We start from the raw sequence: 20,912 nt of genomic DNA, 5'->3' as shown, positions 1-20,912 counted from the left end.
TTCTGTGTTTAAGACAAAGCTATCCAGAACACATGTAAACAAATGATTGTTGTTTGCTAAATGTTGTAAAGAAATCAATCAAAGATTGTAATGTGCAAAAAGTCACATAATAAGAGATGTGAAGTTTTATAGAATAAAATCAACAGTAAAAAGATTGAGACGTATATAAGAATACTTTGAGACTGTATATAGGTTGTCTTTATTAAAGAATATAAAGTTGTCCTTTTTATATCAAAACACGATCTGCTTTGTCAGTCACATCTTAATTTCTTAAGTCTGAGTTCATTTAGATATTAGAGAGCTGATACTGCTATGTTTATAATTTAATCTAATTGCAGTGTCCTCATATTAACTCAGTGCTTACTGAGCTGTCATAATTACAGTACTTACTGTAATTAATTATTGGTCTTATTGATTTACTATAAGTAAAATAAATAAATTATTCATTTGTTCTTGTAATGATAGCTGTTTTACTATAATAATAGGAATATGTTCTTAGATGTAATAAATCCAACAACCAAGTGTCTGGATCACCACAAGAGAATATGAATAGAATGAATATGAAGATAAAGATAATGTTTATTTGTTAGAATATTTGGATATTTATATGTTTTAGGATATATTATATAATTGGTGAATGACTAAGAGACAATAGAGTGTTTCAGCAGTTTTAGATGTTTAGATTTTACTTTTGCGGTAACTCAATAAGTGGGCCAATGATAATTGATATGAAAATAAAACTGTAGAAAGCTTTTGTATTTTCTTTTGCTCTTAATTTTATTTTCTTATGAAATATTCATAGGCAAAAGTAGAGAATCTAAATCTGCATTCTATAAACAACTAAGGGTAGTCCTCAGTTGTTTATAGATTGAAAATATCTCAAATTTAGATTAGTAAGAGCCAATCATTTAATAAATTAAATCACTGCAAAAGTAAAATCTAAATATCTAAAACTGCTGAAACACCCAAATATTTACTAAGTAGTTATTACTAAGTGATTTGTTACCAACTACTTCTTTGTTATTGCTTAGTCTACTAGTCATTGTTTATTAACATTCTTAATAAGACAATGCCTTATGATTGCATAATACTGAGCTTGAGTGTCAATTACAATCCAGTCCTGACAAGATGAAATCATATGATTTAGAGCAATAAGTCCTACTTTATGGTTTTTTCAAAGGATAGAAACCTTTGAATTTGGCGCTTTCCTCTGGAGAAGTTCAAGTCTGATTGTATCATGTCTAGAATACAGTTTGGAGATGGTTCAGTAATGGTTTGGGGCTGTGTGTAGGCAGGAGGAGTAGGCTTACTAAAAACAATTATTAACAGCCTAGACCAATTTGGCTATATAAACTTTTTGAAAAGAAAGTTGCTCTCATTTTACAGTTGCCTAAGTGAAAGACATGATAGGAAGTTTATTTACTAAGAAGACAGTGCTTCTTGTCATAAGTCAGAACTTGTTGAGAACTGGAAGAAATCCATAATGTACCAATAACAGAATGACTACCAAATAGCTCAGATCTCAGTTATATTGAGAACCTATGAGCTCATTTGGGTCGGATAATAAGGGCAAGAGTACCAGCTTCAAGAACTATTAAGGAGCTAGACAAGGTTATCCATAAAGAATGGAAGAAAATACTGGTTGCAGTATGTCTTGTATACTGCATGTCTATGCCAACTTGTATAGCCTGTATGAAGAAAACCTGCAGTGATATTACTAAATATTAAACTTGCAAAAAAATTACTTTTCTTAATATTTAAAGGTTATATATTCTTATTTCAATAATTTTTAAAAGTGGTTTCTTAAATAAAAGTAGACAAACAATAAAGAGAGAGTTAAGGATGTTATTTTTTCATTTTGCCAGAAGCTAAAGTTTTTTCATTTAATTGATAAGACTGCAGTTTATCAGTACAAGTCTCTATTATTTGGAATGAGTGTGGCCACAAGAGTATTCTCAAAGCTCATGCAATATATGATAGAACCTCTTCAGAAGGAGGAAATACGTCTGGTATATTACCTGAATAATATTTATATTTTAGCAAAAACCAAGTCAGAGATGGAACAGCACTCATCTTGAGTACCCCAACATCTAACATCTCTAGAATATCTGATCAACTGACAGAAGAGTGTATTAATATCTTTGTACAAACAGGAATTCCTAGGCTTTCAATTTAATACCAAGGCTATGGACATCAACGTTCCAAAGAAGAAAATAATAAACTTGAACGCCCAAGTCAAACAGGCATTCACACAAGTGAGATCGTGCCAATAGATTGCCAGCTTGATAGGAAAAATGACGGCTATAATTCCAGCAATAGGGGAGTCACTGCTTCACGTCCAGTACATACAGAGAGATTTATCAAAAGCATTTCAAGCGAGATCAACAAGATGGGAAGCAAGCTGCCCTTTATCTTTGGAAGCACAAAAGGAGTTGAACTGGTGAGTCAAAAACGCAGAAGCCACAAATGGGTTGGCAATCAGAAAACCAATACTATCACTACCAACACTCACAATACATATTGAAGCATCCAACTTGGGCTGGATAGTCTCATCCCAGATGATTGAAACAGTCATATATTGGACAAGAAACAAAAAAGAAGATTCGATCAATGTCAGAGAGCTGAAGATAATTTTGATTGCACTATGACTGCATACAAGAAAATCCAAAAACTCTACCATAATAATATACTCAGACAACATAACAACACTGAAGTATGTCTACAAATTAGGAGAAACCACGTCAGCAATACTGTAGCAATTGTCTCTGAAGATATACTGGATATCCAAAAGCCACAATCTCATTATATAATACTGACACATTGCTGGAGTAGACAATATAATAGCAGATTATCTCAGTTAACAAGCAATACAGACTTATAAGTGGAGTTTACTATGGACATGGTTCTCTCAGATTCAATAACAATAGAAGAGGAAAATAATGATAGACACTTTTATAGCATAGCACAACACAAAACTACTAAGGTTTTGGAGCCTCTTTTCAGACCCAGAAGCAGAAACTCGAGACACATTCTACCAAAACTAGTCACAGATAGAACTATACTTATGTCTACCATAGAAGTTGATCTTCAAAGTATTGCAACAAATCCAGAAACAGAAGATGAAGAAAGCGATTCTAGTGGCCTCAAATTGGTCTACCCAATTTTGGTGGCCAATGCTTTTACAGATGAGTATTACTTCACCAATATACATTCCAATAAACTGAGCATGACCTCTAATGGCATGGATATTATTTGCAAAAAACAAGAGATAGATGTATTAGACAATGATAATATTAATTTTCTTTCTCAATCCATCAGAAGTAGCACACAAAGAATATATGATAGTGAATGGAAGAGATGAGTTGAGTGGTGTGCACATCAAACATCAGAAGTTATATCAGAAGAATATCAACTAATGTGTTATATTTTTTTTAAAAAAAAACAAAGTGCAGGCAAGAAGTACAGTGAAACTTTGTTTATTGATGAAAAGAGAGATGATCTTCTATTGCTATTTGCTATGTAAGTTTATATAGACATTGTGTGTGTATCTGAGGTAATGATATAAGTATATCATGTGATGTCTGTTTTTTTATATTATAGATGATATATTGTTAAGTTATTATACACACTCTTGTTTGAGTGATTAGTGATGTTGACAAAGTTGTGTGACCTTGCTGTCAGTATGTTCTTCATTTAATGATACTGTGAGAAAAAGATACTGGTCACTTCTTTAATATGTGTTTATCTTATTGTCTGTGCACTCTATTTGAATCTATGATTATGTTGGATACAACACAATGCAAATAGTACAATATCTTTTATCAATAAAATATCAGTTATCTCAAACACTAAATACAGCAAGGTCATTCTTGGGATCCATATATTGCATTACACATCCTACTAAAATTCTATTGGCAGATCATTTTCTGATCCAAAACTTCTTCAAAGCAAAGAAAAGAACAACATTTAAATTACCCAATATCAGCAATGAAACATGCAATGTTCAACTAGTATTACAGCTATTGAAGTCTTGGAAACCGAGCAAAAATCTTCCTTTAGCAAATTTATAATGAAAGATCATTATGCTTTTGTGTTTAGTGATAATATGACAACTTAGATCCAATATGGGCCGACTATAGTTTTGAGATGTCAAACTATACTACAATGAAAAACTAGAACTAGTAGGAGTTACATTGATTGCATGGGAGTCAAAAGAGGCTCAGACCAAGTTCTTAAAGTTAGAAACTATTTGCACTTCAGAGATCTGCACAGTTTTGATCTTGAATTGGTTTGTGAAAAGAACAGCTATGGCTAGAAAGAAGTTAGAAATAGATCACACTCTTTTCTTGGAATATATTGTCTTAGATAAACGGACTCTTATAAATTCAACAACAGCAGCCAACTGGATGATTAACATCTTAAAAGAAGCTGGAATCAATACCAGGGAAAATACAACATACTCCACAAGATCAGCTGCAAATACTAATGCAATACTGCAAGAAATACTAGTAGAAGAGATTAAATTTCATGTCAATTGGAATTTGTCAAGTGATATATTTGAGCAATATTACTTTAAGCCAAATAAACAACATTCTATAGGAGCACAGATTACAGAAGTTATATTTGTATCTAGTAATAAGAACAGTATCATATCTGTAATTGTAATGGAGTCAATACCAATTGTGATAGATACAACATACAATGGGTCAGTTGACAAAGTGAAGACAAAAGATGTGATAGCTACTTGCTGCTAGTACTCAAAACTATTATCAATTTGACTATTATTCATTATTTTCTATATACTTTGTAGTAATCCAGACACTCAGATGTTGGGTTTATCATATATAAAAACATATTCATATTGGGATAGCATAGTAGCTATCATCTTGTCAGCATATAAGATATATATAAACGATTAAGTAATTGGGTCAATAATTATTACAGTTAGTATTGTAGATAATATCTTAAAGATCATTATAATAATTATATCATACTGCTGACTAAACTGTGTCAGAGCAATATGGAGCTAGTTTATTAGGAAGTCCTAAAGCTCTAATATAAAAGAGAAAAGAATAGCTAAGAGCTAGAAGTATGATTTATGACTTGATGTCATAATTGTAACAATATTATTAATTAAGCAGTAAATACACTCTAATAAACAAATATAGTAAAGGAAGAAAGCTTTAAGAAACTAAGACATAATGACAAGAGCAGATTGTGTTTTCTTATAAAAAGGGACACTTTTTATTTATGAATAAAGAATAACTTATACAGTTAATGCTCAATTTAGTAATATAGTTGAGAGTTGCAGAATTTTATCACTATCATTAAATCAAATATGATATTTTCTTACTCCGAAAATTTTTGTGATATTAGAACTCAGTTGTATGTGACTGCTACTTTTGTCATAGCAAGATGATCATAAATTATTTTCTATATGTTAAGATCAATAGTAATAAAAGTTATTAAGTATATAAAAATATATTAAATACAAGATATTGATCTATAAAGTAAAGTCAGTATTTTAATAAATAATTTTAAAGAAAGATAGATATATGTATTAATAATAAAAGCCTTTAAAAATTACATTCATCCATCACATATTTATATATTATATAAACAAACACTACAGGAAAAGATGGGCAATATAAGACATATAGAATATATATTCTATTAATAATTGTATATTATTTTATTCAATGAGTTATTATAACATCTTTATAATAAGATACATAATCTTAAGAACCAATAATAAATGAAACATTATTTGAAACATCTTTGTAAAAAAATTGATGGTAATAATTGTTTTATATATTCTTAATCCAATAAAACTTAACTAAGTTTACATATCTTCTAAGATATAGTAAAAACCAATTAGGTGTATTACTATGTTTCACTTTATATCATACAAATGGGCTTATACTTCTTCTAAGAGACAAAAAGCTTAACCAAAAATCTTCTTATACTTTATCCATGAAAATAAAAAATATGATTGATGTGTTATAAGTGCTGTCTTGTTTAATAGTAATATATTTCATTCAATAATAATATGATTAATATAAAAGAAATACCGTAAAACATATCTTTACTGTTATCTTTATTGATAAAAATATTCTTACTATACACTCTTTTTAAACACACACTCACACACACCCACACATCTTCAATCACTTTATTTCTTTAACATGCACAGAGTATTTAACACTTTGTATACTTCTTCTGACAACAACAGCAATGACATAGGTCATGTCCATCTTAATGGAAATCCGAAGCTTGCTATTTGCAATAAGTCTAGACATAGACTTAACTAAGAGCAGTTGAAAGTCTGGGCCAAACAGCAGTTTGACTTGCCCAAGCTCCCATCTCAGGCAGCCATATCAAAGATTTTGCAGAAAGAAGAGAAGATCTTAGAAAGAGCTAAAAAGAAGTTGAAGAAGATGTCTATCAGCTTATTTTGGATATGGAAAAAAAAAGCAGTTCCAATCAATGTCCACTCGATCAAAAACTATGCCAAGGTAATTGCAGTAAGCAAATACAACATCACACAGGAAGACATGTTGAGCTTTTCAGATGGGTGGATTGCGAAGTTGAAGAAGAGACTCAGAGTAAAAAAGTGGAAAGATGCATGGCAAAAGTTCTTTTGCTCCTAAAGACACCAAAGGAATTAACCTGAGAGTAGAAGAGATAAAGAAGAAGTTGAGAATGTATGAGAGAAAAGACATTTTCAACTTTGACAAAACTGGTCTTTTCTATAAGCAGCCACCAATTTCAACCATATCAACAGCAGCAATTTCCGGTTGGAAGGCCGATAAAGTTTGACTAAAAGTTGCATTGATTTGTAACTCAGATGACTCCTGGAAGCTGAAGTCTTTCATCATTGGCAAATATACCAAGCCTTGCTGCTTCAGCAAGAAGAATCATAAGTTATTACACTATTTATATGTGCTGAAATCAATAATTTTTTTGGTATACTAAATGTTCTGATTTTATAAAACAGGCCCAGAACATAGCTTTCAGTATTATCACAATGATAAAAGCTGGATAGCATGTGTAATATTTAGAGATATATGCAAGATAATCAACCATCAAGTAAGAAACTTGGGCAGGAAGATACTTGTTCTGCTTGACAACGCAGCCTGCCACAATACCCATGACAACTATACCAATGTAAAATTTCTATACCTCCCATCAAACACTACATTGTATCTTCAGCCACTCGATACCAGCTTTATACAGAACTTTAAAGTCAAATATCAACACTACCAATATACTCTTGCCACTCAAAGATATATCAGCAACATGATTATCAATCCTGATGACTACTTCAAGCTTTCACAACTAGAAGTCATGAATTTTACCAGGTTGGTGTGAAACCAAGTGACTCCAGAAACCCTAACCAATTGCTTTAATCATACTGGATTATTTGATGACAACATATCCACACTACACAGCATACCCCCAATTATATCTGAGACTGTCAATATACCCATTGAAGATATAACTATCATATCCGGATGCCAACATCTTATAGAAAACAATATCGAAGTTGTTGAGACCCCAGAAGAATCTCTATATACCCTAGAAGATGATATCCTTGACGAAGAAAATAAAAATGAAGAAAATGAAGATGAAAAAAATGAATATTCTCTCAAGAAAAAAAGAAAAATAATAAAAGAGTTAGTAGTCAACTTGATACATTTAGTAGTACCAAATAGTCAGCCTTATCAACATATAATGATGAAGACACTGGTCAATTTATGAATGATATAAAAGCTGAAGAAAATTCTGAAAAAATCTTCAAAAAAATATAAAAAAATACTTTAAATAATAATTGTAAATAGTAATAGTTGTAAATAGTAATAATATATCTTATAATAAAATCCTTTTTTTTTTACAAAATGTTATATTTAAATTTATATTTACTAAGAAAATTACTGTTATTTTTTATTTTTTTCAATATGTATCCCATATAGTTTATATAATTTTAAGAAATAAAAATAAAAATAAAGCTGTAAAATAACATTTTGATAACCTAGTATTTGGTATAGAGTATCGGCGCACTTGACATTGCAATCAAGTATGTTTCTTCTATTGTCACGTTTGTTGTGGGCAGGTCTGGCTTTTGGCCATGTCATGGTGTCCAGTACTAGAAGGTCAGTCTGCTTGGTGGGTTTGTCTTGTGGTTTGTCATGACATGTCATCCCGGTTATGAGAGGCTGATATCAATGGTTTGTTGATGTGGTGCTGTGCCCTCAGTAGTAAGAGGAGAATTTTTCTATGCACAGAAAAAATCTCATTTCCACTCTCTGTTCCTTCTACACACAATACTTTTTCCTTTTCCCTTGTTAACATATTTGTTCACATTGTACTCATTCAAAATCATGGTCCCTCATGCTAGTAACATTCCTCTTCTACAATGCATATAATTCATCTTGCCAACATCTCTGCGCAACATCAGTACCTTTATTATTATATTTTTACTGTATTTTTATTCATATATTTTATCCTTGCCGTATCAATTATTTATCATTCTATTTTTACTATCTTTATTTTTCTGAACTTCTATTATCAACTTAAAATCTTGTTGACTATAAAAGAGAAGCAAACTCAACTCAATAAAAGAAGGAATCAATCCTTCAATTAGTTTCAGTATCTTTTTCTTGTTTTCTTCTCTTTGTGATCTATACTATCTTGCAACATAAAATATTGATTCCTTGGCTTTAGGAAGGTTGTTTGTCAGTTTTGATCTCTTCGTTGGTTATTACTTTTCTATGATGCGTTTGGAAATAACCATCTAAGTTTATGGGTGTTTTTCAAAGTTCCATGACTTTTGCTACAAACAAGCTATCCAAAATTGCTTAAACGTGTTTGATAGAGGAGACTCTTCTCTATCAAACATGTTTAAGCGATTCTGGAAAAAAGGCTTGAATAAAAAGTCATAGACCTTCAAAGTCAAGAGGTATCTGTAGAAAATAGCGGAGTTCTAGTTCTTTTTTTGAATATTGAAAAATTATTTTCCCCTGCCCATGTCGGGGATTAATAGTACCGTTTCTATAAAAGCATATGTGTGTAACATAGACTGCCATGTTTAATACGTATCTTATATTTATTTTTGGTTCATCAATCAAAACATTTCTAAATACTTAAACCTTTTAATCTACAAAACAATTTTGTCAAAATGCCTCCTGCCAGCAAGAAATTAAGATTAGCAAAAAGCAAATCCCAATCAGAATCTAGAAACTGTTTCTCTAAAAACATAGAAACCAGCAATGACGACCTGGTTGACTTATTTGAGATTGACGTTGAAGAAAGTATTACTGTGAATGACAGAGAGCTTCAGGGAATTACAGATGATGTTACTTCTGCCATCTATTCTAGCAACTTCCTCAAATGGCATGAGGGAGCTGATAAGTCCCTCCGTGGTACATATCAGAAGAATTCATTAACAACTGAGTGGAGAAAGAGAAAGACTATGAAGGAATCTTTTGATTCTAAAGGAAGTTATCGTCTAACAGAAAAGGGCTTTATAATTTTGAGTCGAAAAGAGTCTGTCAATGAAGAATTAGAGCCAGTCGAAGTTACATCTAAGAAAATATTTGCGAATACAATTTCTCTTCTCAAGCTTGCCTTTAACAATATAAAAGAAGAAATTGCTCCATTTACTTGTATAAGTGATTCATCTCTGCCAGTAGACTATTATGAGCTTTGCAAACTCAAATCTGTTAAAAGTTTTTTAAGACATAGACTCTCAGGAAGTAAGACAATGGAAGTATCAGAGAAAGCAGCTATGGAAGTATGATTACATACCAATAGTTATTGACCAGCAATGATAAGAAAATATGCAAAAGAATATATCAACTTCCAATCAATTGCATTACATCAGCAAGGAAAAAATGCTATTCATTTCTCTTTGTTTTTCGACGAGGACTTTAAAGTATCTATTTGCAAATGGATTCAGCAACAGAAGCCAGAAAGTCGCAGTACTATTCTGGTTAAGAAACACATCAATGAGGTTGTTATACCAAAAAAACTTGGAATTCCAGGAAGTGTCTCGATGAGTACAGTTTGGAAATATCTTCACGAATGGGGATATATCTTCAGAAAAAATTCTAAAGATATTTATTATGATGGTCATGAGAAAGCCAACGTTATTGAATACCGAAAGAAATAGGCGAATCAAATGAATGGGTATAAGACAAAGATGGCGAGGTTTGGTGAGAATGACAAAGTAACTATGCCACAGCTATCAACTGATGAAGTAGAACATGTCCTTGTCACCCATGATGAGTCAACTTTCTATTCAAATGATGGAAAAGAAGCTATGTGGCTAGTGGAAGGTGAAAATCCAATTCGAAAAAAGAGTCCTGGCATGTCACTTATGATTAGTGAATTCAAATGTATATCTCATGGTACAATGTCTAATGGTGCGTGATCTAGTTGGGAGGTATTCCATCCTGGAGCCAATAGAGATGGGTATTGGACTAGTTCTCATATGTTGAAGCAATTGGAGAGTAACGCAATTCCTCTATTCGAAATAATTCACCCTGGATGTAAGGTCGCCTTTGTATTTGATCAAAGTACAAACCACAAGGCATACAGTCAAAATGCTTTAATAGCAAACAAAATAACCTTAGGTGACAAAGAGGTTGAAGAAGATAATCTTTGTACATTGAAGGATACTACTTTTGTTTGGGATGGTGAAGAACAAATACAGTCTATGTACTACAAGAAGGATGAGTGGTTCACAAAGAAGAGCGGGCAGTGGGTGACAAAGAAGGTGAAATACGTGAAGGGTATCTGTACAATCCTAGAGAAGCGTGGTATGTGATTGGAGAAGGACCCATACAATCCTACCAAGAAATGGAGATTGCACTGCAAAAAAGACGCTTCTGAAGATAGCAAGTGCTGTGCACATCATTTTCTGACTTCTCAGCCAGATTTTATATCACAGAAAACTGCACTTCATGAGGCTGTTGAAGTATCTGACCACATCTTTGGGTTATACCTTAAATTTCATTGCAAATGCAATTGGATCGAGAGGTACTGGGGCACTGCCAAACGTGAAGCTTGGCTTCAGTGTGATTATACATATAAGTCCCTGGATAAAAAAATATTCATTCTTTTCTTGATCATGCTGGAAAGCTTCAAAACATCCAAAGATACTACAACTGCTTGTGGCGCTATATTGAGGCATACAGCCAAGACATGAACATGAAAGAAGCCCATGATATTGTCAAGAGCTTTACCTCAAGAAAATATACTTCTTATTGCCATGATGAAGAAAAGGAATAGACTCTTACTCTCCCTTTTAATATTTGTATTTGTATTTTTTCTCTTTACTATAATTTGTATTTCATTTTTTACTTTTTTTCTTTTTTTTAAAATATATATATTAACTTTACTTGTCTGATCTACTAAGCATTAACCCTTATATACCAAATACAATTTTATTTAATATCACACGTGGACTTTAAACCAATTTGGTGTCGGAGTTTTGTCAAGAGAAAATTGAAATAATTTAGAAAACTTCGATGTTTATCCCCAAATACATCATATTTTACTATTCTCTTTTCATATATCTTTCTCTCTCTCTCAATTTTAACAACGATTCTATTGGTTGTTCTCTCTTTTCTTACCTGTCAACTATTGCTGCTTGCTCTCTTTTGCTGTATTCATCTTATGTTCTATTCTATTATCATTGTATTTTATTTGCCAAGTGATCTGTTACAATCTACAACAAATCTAACACATTACGTGTCACTATATAAAAGTAAAGTAGTCTAACTTGTCATGTTTCAAAAATATTGAGCAGAAATTTGTACTAATTTTATTTTTTCACTACAAAAAACAAACTCAGCATTCGGTATAGTGATATTGGTGGATTTTTTTTCACCACTATCACTAAATCAAAAAATAGTGATAATTAGTAGGGAACAGATAAAAAATCTCAAAAAAATATCACTAAATCATGATTATCACTAAATCAAACATTATTAAATCAAGCTATGACTGTATACAGTCTCAAAGTATTTCTATACATCTCTATTATCAAATTTATATTTTTCTATTGCTTTGTATCTGAAATACCACATACTTATAAGACATTTTCCCTTTTCAATTACAACATCAATAGCAAAAAATATTACTAGCTAAGCATGGAAAGATATAAGGAACAGGGTGAATGATAACTTTATTAATTTATATATTTATAAAAAATAAAAGCATGGCTTGGAGAGTCTATACCACATCTTTTGTCTTCACTTTGTCAACTGTCTCATTTTATTAATATAGTCAATGGCCCTGTGTTTTCACTACAGGAAAGAATGGTGGTTTTTTGCTTTTGTGACTATGTTTTCGGCCTATAATAATTAAAAAATCAATAAAATTTAATATGAAACTAGACAATCTCTGTTTTTTGAAAAGGTTGACAAAAAGTAAATTGACCACCTAAAATTAAATTTCCTTGTTGTAAATGAGTATTGACTACTGCTGTAATTGAGAATAAGTCTGAAGGAAATAATATAAGGCCTCAGCTATTCCAGTCAAAGGTGTCTACCAATTACTTTATTATTTAACAAACAGGTTTAGCATGCATGATAGTGATTATATTTCATATGATGATATCACCATAATATGGGATACATCAGTGGATTATTATAAGCATAATTATAACTCATAAACACATTTACTTTTGATGTTAATACTTCATTGGGACTACACACATTTATATAATTAATCATACATTAATTATTCCAAGATCATGTTGCTCTGATTAAGGCTCAGATAGGATCGATTACCTGACCCCAGTCATATAATTTTCCTGATCCAAAATAATATAAATAGCAGTAGTAGTTCAGTGTAGGAACCTGGTCAAACTTTGATACAAAATTCTTTCTCAATAAACAAAACCTACACAAGTTCTCACGAATCTTCGTTCCTAATCTCAAATCTTCAATTCTTCCTCTTCAAAACTTCTTCAACTTCAACCACTACAACACTCCTGATAGACAAAAGTAAGCTTCAACTACAGACTTTACATTCTTAGTAAATGTATATTGCAATTGATGACTATTAAAAGTCAGAGGTAAAAGAGAAGAAATTATCTTAACTTTTTGCCGAGAGAATAAAATATGTTAAGATAATTTAAAAAAATGTATTATAAAAAAAAACAAATTATAGGTCTGCAAGAGAACCAAGTAACAATTTTGGGCCGTGGTTAAGCTCTGGCCACACTATGTATGTTGTTGCTGTTGTTGTTGTTGTATTTATAGTTGCGTCCAACTTCATTAAACCAACCAATTCTTTGACATCTGCCAGGTGAACTATCTTTGGTTTCATATGCCCATTGTTAACAGCTGGTACACCATTTACCAAACGGACTGATGCAATCTCTACAAGAGCAAGCAACCACTTCTTGTTGTTGAGCTTGTGCTCAAAGAAGACAACAACTTTTCCGAAGAAATCCTTGTAAACCGGGAAGTATGCAGAATTTATGTTGCGGTTTTCATCAACCTGAATCTGTAATCTGATGTTATGTGCCTCCCTTACACAATTTGATCGAGTGCAGAGTCAATCGCACAACCATTGACAAATGCCTTGCAGCTAGTTTGTATAGCTGCTTCAATCACACTACACTCTTCCCCCTTTGATTCGTAGAAATCTTCAAGAAGTTTCGAAAAACAAGAAATGCCTTCAAAACTATCTCGGATCATTCTATTTCTTAAAGGCCCCCAGAACTCAATATCAGACCCAGCACCAACACACTTACCCTCATCTGTCAACGGCCAACCAGCAGTGGAATCTTCATATTGTAAGTGTTGTGCTGTTCTTGCTTCTGTAATTATGACAGTGGCTCCAGCCTCTGCTTGTCATATTTGTGTTAAGCCAAGCATGATATTGTCAGCATTATCATTTATAGCAGAATTACTCTTGATAGCCCTTGAGTATTCACCGATTGCCCATTCCATGGATCTGGTGCTATATACATGAGGTGGGCCGTATGCATCAATCATGAGAGGATAGTGTTGAAGAAGATGCTGGTTTCTAGTGAAAATATTGATTTTGATTTTTCCACTTGTAAGCAACGATTCCAGGTACATGTCCAATATTTCAAGTTTACTGAAGAAAAATAGTTAGAATAAATAATAGAATAACACATAGCTTTTACTAAAATATACCTTTTGATAGAGGTTTGTTTCTCTGCTGCTAACTTCCAGCTCATGAGTAGGTTACATGCTTGAACCAAGCCAAGTAACGTGTTCCGGGCAGTTGCATCTCCAATATGCTCTGCCACCAGCATAATGATGACGAACAGAAGAAAGTCTGCCCAATTGACGGCCTTGAACGACCCTGGGTTCTTGTATACATCCCTTCAATCGCCATGGAAGGATGTAGGGATGGTATTTCTTGTTTTGTACATTGCTGTACCGATCTCCTTCCGAACACCAGAAGAAAGAGCAAAACAATGGTCTGTTCCATAGGTACCAGAAACCAAACCCCAGACCTGCTTGCTTATTCCATGGCAAAGTCCATGCATCTCATTAAGGGCAAAAAACAATGGTCCAGAGAATACATTCAATGTTGCCAGGGGGGATTGTTGGTTTGACCCTTTGCAGCTGGATGCACTGGTCTGGGAAAAATTTTGGAAACTTTCCAGCATACAGATATTGGTACTGGACAAAGTTCTGAAGTATTGTCCATACTTGGAACATTGGCCGACAGCATGATAGATACAGCAACCGTCTTTGCTCATATGTCCAGCATGACATGCCAACTTTGCTAAGGCAGGAATGTCACCAGTGACTATCAAGACATGTACTTTGACACAAGTGGTCTCGTTTGGTGTCTTGACAACCATCCCTTTGCTCTCCAACACCAGGAACATTGTGTGGTGTGAATCCATCAACAGACAAAGAAATTGCAATGTCATCTTTTCTGGAAAAACAGATGTTTTGCTTGCTGGTAAACCTGGCCATCAAACACATTGGTTTTACTTCCATCCAAGCTTGACTCATGATTATGGCAGTAAGGCATATCTGCTCTTGTATTCTTGTTGGCTAATGCAAGAGCCAGTTGTCTCGCCAATAGAAGCTGTATCATCTTGGCAGCAGCAACCAGATCATCACCCTCGGTTTCTCCACGTCTTGTTTTGTACTGACTTTGTCCACAGTTGGAGCACTCAGTCTGGGATGGACTGGTAAAGGGCATACATCTCCTCTGACAGATATCATGAACTGTCTCTTCAACACCAGAGAAACACTTCAAAAGCTTTTTGCTGAGATGAGGAGTACATGCTCTGTATGTAATACAAGTTGACATTTCCAAAATGCTGTTGAAATACTTGACTATCATTTCATGGGCATTGCGGGAGATATCAAAATCCTTAATGATCTTGAGAACCTCAAGGTTCTTTGCATCGTCTTTGTCAGAGGTAGGTGCAGGCTGACTGAAGTCAAAAACCAAAGGAGATGTTTCGTTTTCAATGATATCCATGTCGTTGCCAAGTTCTATATCATACTTTAACAAGATAAATAATAATTAGCATGATATAATAAGACATGTATATATATATATCTTATCATAGACTCATCATTATCATCATTACTGAAAATATTCATAATTGGATCATTGTTATCTTTGCTGTTGAGTGTATCCATGATCTGATCTTCAATTGCATCTGCACGTTCTCTGCTTGTTTATGAAGGTAACAATATAATTAATTACACTTTCTAATAGTATGTATGTGATTTGTAGTTTTACTCAATAGTGTCGTTCAAGACAGTGTTCAAAACAATACTGACTTGGTTAGGAACAGGCGTGGTTTGCGAAGTCTGGATATCATTATGTCTTCTATGATGGTTCTTAAAGCATTGAGCTCTACAACTCATGGCTTTTTTTAAATTGGTGTGGCGCTCTTTGCATTGATTGCATTGGTAACTATCAAGGATTGAATTTGAAGACATTTTTTAGGTTGGAAATAAACACTTAAGAATAAAGGTATGAATATTGATAATTCCTTTCAAATAATATGCCTTTATACTTAATAGCATTGAGAGTTGTATAGATTTAATGACTACAAGTAGGCAATGACATAGATGATACAAATATAAACTCAGAAACAGAAGCTAAAACATTGTGTAATAGCTGTTATTAGAACTACAGTAACCCAATAATAATATTGGCTGGACCAATAGGTTAAACTCATTTATATGAAACTAATAATAGACAATAGAAAATTTTTTGGTCTTTATCTTTCTTTCACAACAATTCTTTTTCTCAGGTAAACCAAACTCTCAACATGAATAACACAGATAACAATTCCATCTCTTTGCTACACGTCATGTACAGTGAGATACTATCTTTGAAGGCAGGCTAAGAAAAGGCCAAACTTGAAATGGAGGCACAGATCGAAGAGTTGAAGCTTGAAATAAAGATAAGCATTGAAGATTTGAATTTGGAGATTACTGCTCTCCAGAGTCAACTGGAGAATAGAAACATTCTTAACCAACACACTTCGCCTTCTGTCTCTGCCATTGTAAGACAAAAAATAAAACGAGTTGAATATATATTAATATGTTATTTAATAGTCTAGTGCTAATACCATCCACAAACCAGTGAGTATATTCCGTGAAATAACTTTAAAGCATATCTTCAAGATGATAAGTAAAGATCTTGGCATTGAAGTAACAAGTAACAAAAAGGCCACACTCAATATGTATACAAAGCTTATATGTGATGATATGGCTGCCCATCCTTTGGTGATTGCTCTTGGTCCTAATTCTAGCTGAGGGTCTATACCAGTAGCACTTAAGAAAGAAATGTGTGCCAGACATGCAAATATAATGAAGGATTCTGGTATAGACTTCACTAGATGTCTTGGAAACTGGGCATCAACTGCAAGAGTTGCATATCTCTGGAGGGACTGCCATAAAAGATTACAGTCTTGTAAGTAATCCGGTGTAGTAGAATTGAATAGGATATTTTACTATGAAAACCTAGAATATTAAATAGTTTATAGCTAATAAAATGTATCTATAGATTTTTCTATGTTTTAACAGCCAATAAAATAAACAATATTATTTATTTTTCTGTCATAATAACCAATAAAATGAACAATATATTTTTTTTTCTGTCATAACAACCAATGTGAAGTTTTATAGAATAAAATCAACAGTAAAAAAGATTGAGACGTATATAAGAATACTTTGAGACTGTATATAGGTTGTCTTTATTAAAGAATACAAAGTTGTCCTTTTTATATCAAAACATGATCTGCTTTGTCAGTCACATCTTAATTTCTTAAGTCTGAGTTCATTTATATATTAGAGAGCTGGTACTGCTATGTTTATAATTTAATCTAATTGCAGTGTCCTCATATTAACTCAGTGCTTACTGAGCTGTCATAATTACAGTACTTACTGTAATTAATTATTGGTCTTATTGATTTACTATAAGTAAAATAAATAAATTATTCATTTGTTCTTGTAATGATAGCTGTTTTACTATAATAATAGGAATATGTTCTTAGATGTAATAAATCCAACAACCAAGTGTCTGGATCACCACAACCAATAAAAATGATTAATAAAAATGATCTTCTATTGTAATAACCAATAAAAATTTGTATTTATTAAAATAATCAAACATTTACATGTATATTATCCAATAAAAAACTGTTTTCATAAAAGTAACATTAAAAAAAATTTCTAGTGTCTAATAGAATTCCTTTCTAAGCTAAAATGTTAAAGTAATAAATGACATTTAAGAGAGTATCTAATAAAAGTAATCTGTTGTGGTGGTTGAAGTTGAAGAAGTTTTTAAGAAAAAGAATTAAAGATTTGAGATGAGGAACGAAGATTTGTGAGAACTTGCGTAAGGTTTGTTTATTGAGAAAGATTTGGTATCAAAATTTGACCAGGTTTCTACACTGAACTACCACTGCTATTTATATTGTTTTGGATAGGGAAAATTATATGACTGGGGTCAGGTAATCGATCCTATCTGAGCCTTAATCAGAGCAACGTGATCTTAGGATAATTAATGTATGATTAATTAGATAAATGTGTGTAGTCCCAATGAAGTATTAACATTGAAAGTAAATGTGTTTATGAGTTATAATTATGCTTATAATAATCCACTGATGTATCTCATATTATGGTGATATCATCATATGAAATATAATCACTATCATGCATGCTAAACCTGTGTGTTAAATAATAAAGTAATTGGTAGACACCTTTGACTGAAATAGCTGAGGCCTTATATTATTTCCTTCAGACTTATTCTCAATTACAGCAGTAGTCAATACTCATTTACAACATAATCGATTATATAATATACTTTATACAATAAAGAATGAAACACTGTCCAATAGAAGAGCCAACAAAGGAGAATCAGAAAGCAGAGATCTGTAATATATATTTAAACTCCAGGGGGGCAAAGTAGATATTTAGCAAAAAACCGCCACAAAGCCGCCTTGTCAAACTGCCATAAAGCAACCATAAAACCCCACTTTCTTTCCCGTAGTGTTTAATCTATTTACTGTAGATGGTATAGCAATTTAAGAATTAGAGCAAAATCTGTATCTCTTCCTATAGACAGACTTTTTTGTAGGGAGCAATTAGAGCTCAAATTTTTATTGTGAGGATCACTAGCTAAAAAGAAATGATGCACATCACAAAATTTGTTTTTGGGTTTTTGATTTTTTTTTTTAGGTGTATATGTAAGAAAGAAAACTAAATGTAGAGCTAAGTAGCAAGAGAACAGGCAAGGTCATCAAGAGATTTTTCAGCCTTAAATATGGCAACCAAGCGGGAAGCGGTAGATAGAATGGTGAAAGATACAAAAGATGTATTGTCAAATACCATGACCCAATGATATTGCCAGATTGCCAGAAGGGCACAGCTAAAGAGAGAGGCAGCATGAATATCAGAGGGGTGGGTATAGGGGAAAGACAGATTGTAAAATGCATCATGGAGTATAAAAAGAGTAGGATGAGATCCAAAGACATCTTGCCAGAATGTAGACCAAACGTCAATTTTGAGGGGGCAGGAGAAGAGGAAATGGTTGGGTGTGTCTGTAGAGGCTTCACAAATGGGGCAAGAGTTGATGGGGAAGGGGTCAGGAAGTATGCAATGCAACAGGGAGTGGGATAACAATTTGTGGTGTAGACCTTGGTATCAGATGTTGTGGACATGGTGGTGTATAGGAAGGTTCCAAAAGATTTGCCAATGTGAGCTGGACAGTGTAGACAACAGGGGAGGAGGAATAAAAGAGAAACAAAAAGACTGATATGTATGAGGTTTCAGCTTGGACCATGGTATTCCAGGTAAGAGACTGCAAACAAAAGGGCTAGCATTGATTGATAAACCTGAATGGGAAGGAATGGAAGGGTCATTGAGCTGAAGGATATGAGAAGGGAGGAAAGCAAGAACAAGGAAAGGTTATAGCAAGATATTGCAAGAGTCAACTCTCTTGAAAAACTTGCGCAATATGAGTGGGTTGCATGGGAAATCAGCCTGCGCTCAACAGCAGAGAATGTCAAAAGAAGAGTCAACAAGAAAGGCATCTTCAATGCGGAGGTGTCGCAAGAAGGGAAGGAAGGAGATAGTGTTTGTGGCTGGTAGGCATACTGAGCGGAGGGGAAGTGCCAAACACGTAGCAATGTTGGGGGCAAGGGAGAAGAAGTCGTGCGGAAGTCTATCAATAGCAGAGAATATGTTGCAGAAGCAACCTGCAAGACCAGTCAGATTGGGGGGGGCGAAAATTGGGAAAGAGAAGCGTCAATCAGGGGTCAGTGCCAGACATATGATAACGTAAGAGAAAGGACAGCCAAGAAGGAACTAAGCCAGAGGTAAAGTGAGAAGAGAGACAGAGAGAACGTAACCAACGCAGCTGATGAGCACCTTGTTGTATAGAAGGATCTAATACTTCAAGATTGCCAGAATGAAGAGGGAGACAAAGAGTAGACAGCTTTATGGGAGGAAACATTTGGTGCTGCAAGAACTGACCCATGGCTGACTTTATTTTATCAAGAAATGACACAGGAACAGAAATCACGCATAGGAAATGCCAAAGATGGAAGAGAATGAGAGTATTGAGAACAGTGACATGCCCCCAGATCAATAAGGATTGAGTGAGATGTATGGTGCAGGAAGATTTTATAGTTGTTAACAATGAGAAACAAAAGGCATTGCATTGGGCAATCAAACTGACAAGAGGGAAGCCAAGGTAGCGGAGAGAGTCAGGATATGAGCAGTCATATCAGAATGTTATTTGGTGGGCCTGTAGGAACGTGATCCAGTAAGGAAGTGGTTGTCCAAAAGCGATATGGCCTCTGTCTTGACCATATTGATCTTGGCATTGTAGGCCTGAGAGTAAGTGGAAAGATGTGTGTGGAGGCGTGTAAAACATTTGGGTGTGGAGAGGAAAACAATGACATTTTCTGCATATGCAAGACATTTGACTGGAGGGGGGGCTGGAAGGATTGGCGAGATAGGTGGGAGAAACCCAGAAAATTTAGGGTCATGTTGGAGGCGGCGTAGAAGAGACTCAAAGGCTAGATTGAAGAGAACAGGTGACAGAGGATTGCTCTGTCGAAGACTGTGGTTCTGAACAAGTTCTCAGGAGATATGACCATTCACATTGACTTGTATTCGAGTAGAGAAGAATAGGTTGCAAATACAATCAACGAGAGAGGAAGGGAAATGGAAATGTTGCAGGACTTGTTGCAGGGACAAGGGGTATACATAATTGTAAGCCTTTTCTTGATCCAAGAGCAAGCCAAATCTGGTGGATTGAGTGAGCCAGGCCTGTTCCATAATGGTCTTAACGAGCATGTCATTGTCAGCAATGAACCTTCCCCTCACAAACCTAGTTTGATATTAAGACACAATTGAGCTGGCAGCAGAAAT

At 33.8% G+C, this 20,912-nt stretch overlaps 10 protein-coding genes across 10 annotated transcripts; 6 read left to right on the top strand and 4 right to left on the bottom strand.

Annotated features, from left to right (window-relative positions):
* Positions 1 to 1,877: 1,877 nt before the first annotated feature.
* On the top strand, positions 1,878 to 2,078 carry PHYBLDRAFT_117408 (hypothetical protein; the record flags this gene model as incomplete). The annotated part of the gene is made up of 1 exon (XM_018428578.1): positions 1,878 to 2,078. A coding segment is annotated over one exon (201 nt), but the record flags the coding sequence as incomplete, so codon positions are not given.
* Positions 2,079 to 2,371: 293 nt separating this feature from the next.
* On the bottom strand, positions 2,372 to 2,803 carry PHYBLDRAFT_150505 (hypothetical protein; the record flags this gene model as incomplete). The annotated part of the gene is made up of 2 exons (XM_018432490.1): positions 2,372 to 2,648; positions 2,724 to 2,803. 2 exons carry the CDS (start codon positions 2,801 to 2,803, stop codon positions 2,372 to 2,374), a joined length of 357 nt encoding a protein of 118 aa, XP_018286361.1.
* Positions 2,804 to 2,893: 90 nt separating this feature from the next.
* Positions 2,894 to 6,650, top strand: PHYBLDRAFT_150504 (Homeodomain-like DNA binding domain-containing transcription factor; the record flags this gene model as incomplete). Its single annotated transcript, XM_018432489.1, has 3 exons — positions 2,894 to 3,320; positions 4,177 to 4,632; positions 6,313 to 6,650. The coding sequence occupies 3 exons, from the start codon at positions 2,894 to 2,896 to the stop codon at positions 6,648 to 6,650; spliced, it is 1,221 nt and encodes a 406-aa protein (XP_018286360.1).
* On the top strand, positions 6,622 to 7,761 carry PHYBLDRAFT_173321 (hypothetical protein; the record flags this gene model as incomplete). Its single annotated transcript, XM_018437004.1, has 3 exons — positions 6,622 to 6,796; positions 6,998 to 7,361; positions 7,452 to 7,761. 3 exons carry the CDS (start codon positions 6,622 to 6,624, stop codon positions 7,759 to 7,761), a joined length of 849 nt encoding a protein of 282 aa, XP_018286359.1.
* A 1,417-nt stretch (positions 7,762 to 9,178) lies between these two features.
* Positions 9,179 to 10,171, top strand: PHYBLDRAFT_173320 (hypothetical protein; the record flags this gene model as incomplete). Its single annotated transcript, XM_018437003.1, has 2 exons — positions 9,179 to 9,755; positions 9,825 to 10,171. 2 exons carry the CDS (start codon positions 9,179 to 9,181, stop codon positions 10,169 to 10,171), a joined length of 924 nt encoding a protein of 307 aa, XP_018286358.1.
* A 63-nt stretch (positions 10,172 to 10,234) lies between these two features.
* On the top strand, positions 10,235 to 11,209 carry PHYBLDRAFT_173319 (hypothetical protein; the record flags this gene model as incomplete). Its single annotated transcript, XM_018437002.1, has 3 exons — positions 10,235 to 10,416; positions 10,438 to 10,820; positions 10,884 to 11,209. 3 exons carry the CDS (start codon positions 10,235 to 10,237, stop codon positions 11,207 to 11,209), a joined length of 891 nt encoding a protein of 296 aa, XP_018286357.1.
* A 1,964-nt stretch (positions 11,210 to 13,173) lies between these two features.
* On the bottom strand, positions 13,174 to 15,962 carry PHYBLDRAFT_150501 (hypothetical protein; the record flags this gene model as incomplete). The annotated part of the gene is made up of 8 exons (XM_018432488.1): positions 13,174 to 13,525; positions 13,549 to 13,864; positions 13,928 to 14,118; positions 14,178 to 14,349; positions 14,428 to 14,934; positions 14,994 to 15,506; positions 15,605 to 15,687; positions 15,760 to 15,962. 8 exons carry the CDS (start codon positions 15,960 to 15,962, stop codon positions 13,174 to 13,176), a joined length of 2,337 nt encoding a protein of 778 aa, XP_018286356.1.
* Positions 15,963 to 16,393: 431 nt separating this feature from the next.
* On the top strand, positions 16,394 to 17,064 carry PHYBLDRAFT_68862 (hypothetical protein; the record flags this gene model as incomplete). Its single annotated transcript, XM_018442022.1, has 4 exons — positions 16,394 to 16,534; positions 16,587 to 16,757; positions 16,861 to 16,944; positions 17,038 to 17,064. The coding sequence occupies 4 exons, from the start codon at positions 16,394 to 16,396 to the stop codon at positions 17,062 to 17,064; spliced, it is 423 nt and encodes a 140-aa protein (XP_018286355.1).
* Positions 17,065 to 18,746: 1,682 nt separating this feature from the next.
* PHYBLDRAFT_150499 (hypothetical protein) lies at positions 18,747 to 20,013 on the bottom strand (the record flags this gene model as incomplete). Its single annotated transcript, XM_018432487.1, has 3 exons — positions 18,747 to 19,171; positions 19,315 to 19,732; positions 19,843 to 20,013. The coding sequence occupies 3 exons, from the start codon at positions 20,011 to 20,013 to the stop codon at positions 18,747 to 18,749; spliced, it is 1,014 nt and encodes a 337-aa protein (XP_018286354.1).
* Positions 20,014 to 20,621: 608 nt separating this feature from the next.
* PHYBLDRAFT_117431 (hypothetical protein) lies at positions 20,622 to 20,879 on the bottom strand (the record flags this gene model as incomplete). The annotated part of the gene is made up of 1 exon (XM_018428579.1): positions 20,622 to 20,879. A coding segment is annotated over one exon (258 nt), but the record flags the coding sequence as incomplete, so codon positions are not given.
* Positions 20,880 to 20,912: the final 33 nt, after the last annotated feature.

The sequence above is a fragment of the Phycomyces blakesleeanus genome, assembly GCF_001638985.1.
Source record: "Phycomyces blakesleeanus NRRL 1555(-) unplaced genomic scaffold PHYBLscaffold_25, whole genome shotgun sequence".
NCBI lineage: Eukaryota > Fungi > Mucoromycota > Mucoromycetes > Mucorales > Phycomycetaceae > Phycomyces > Phycomyces blakesleeanus.
Note: the sequence above shows the minus strand (reverse complement) of the source record. Positions and strands in the feature narration are given on the sequence as shown.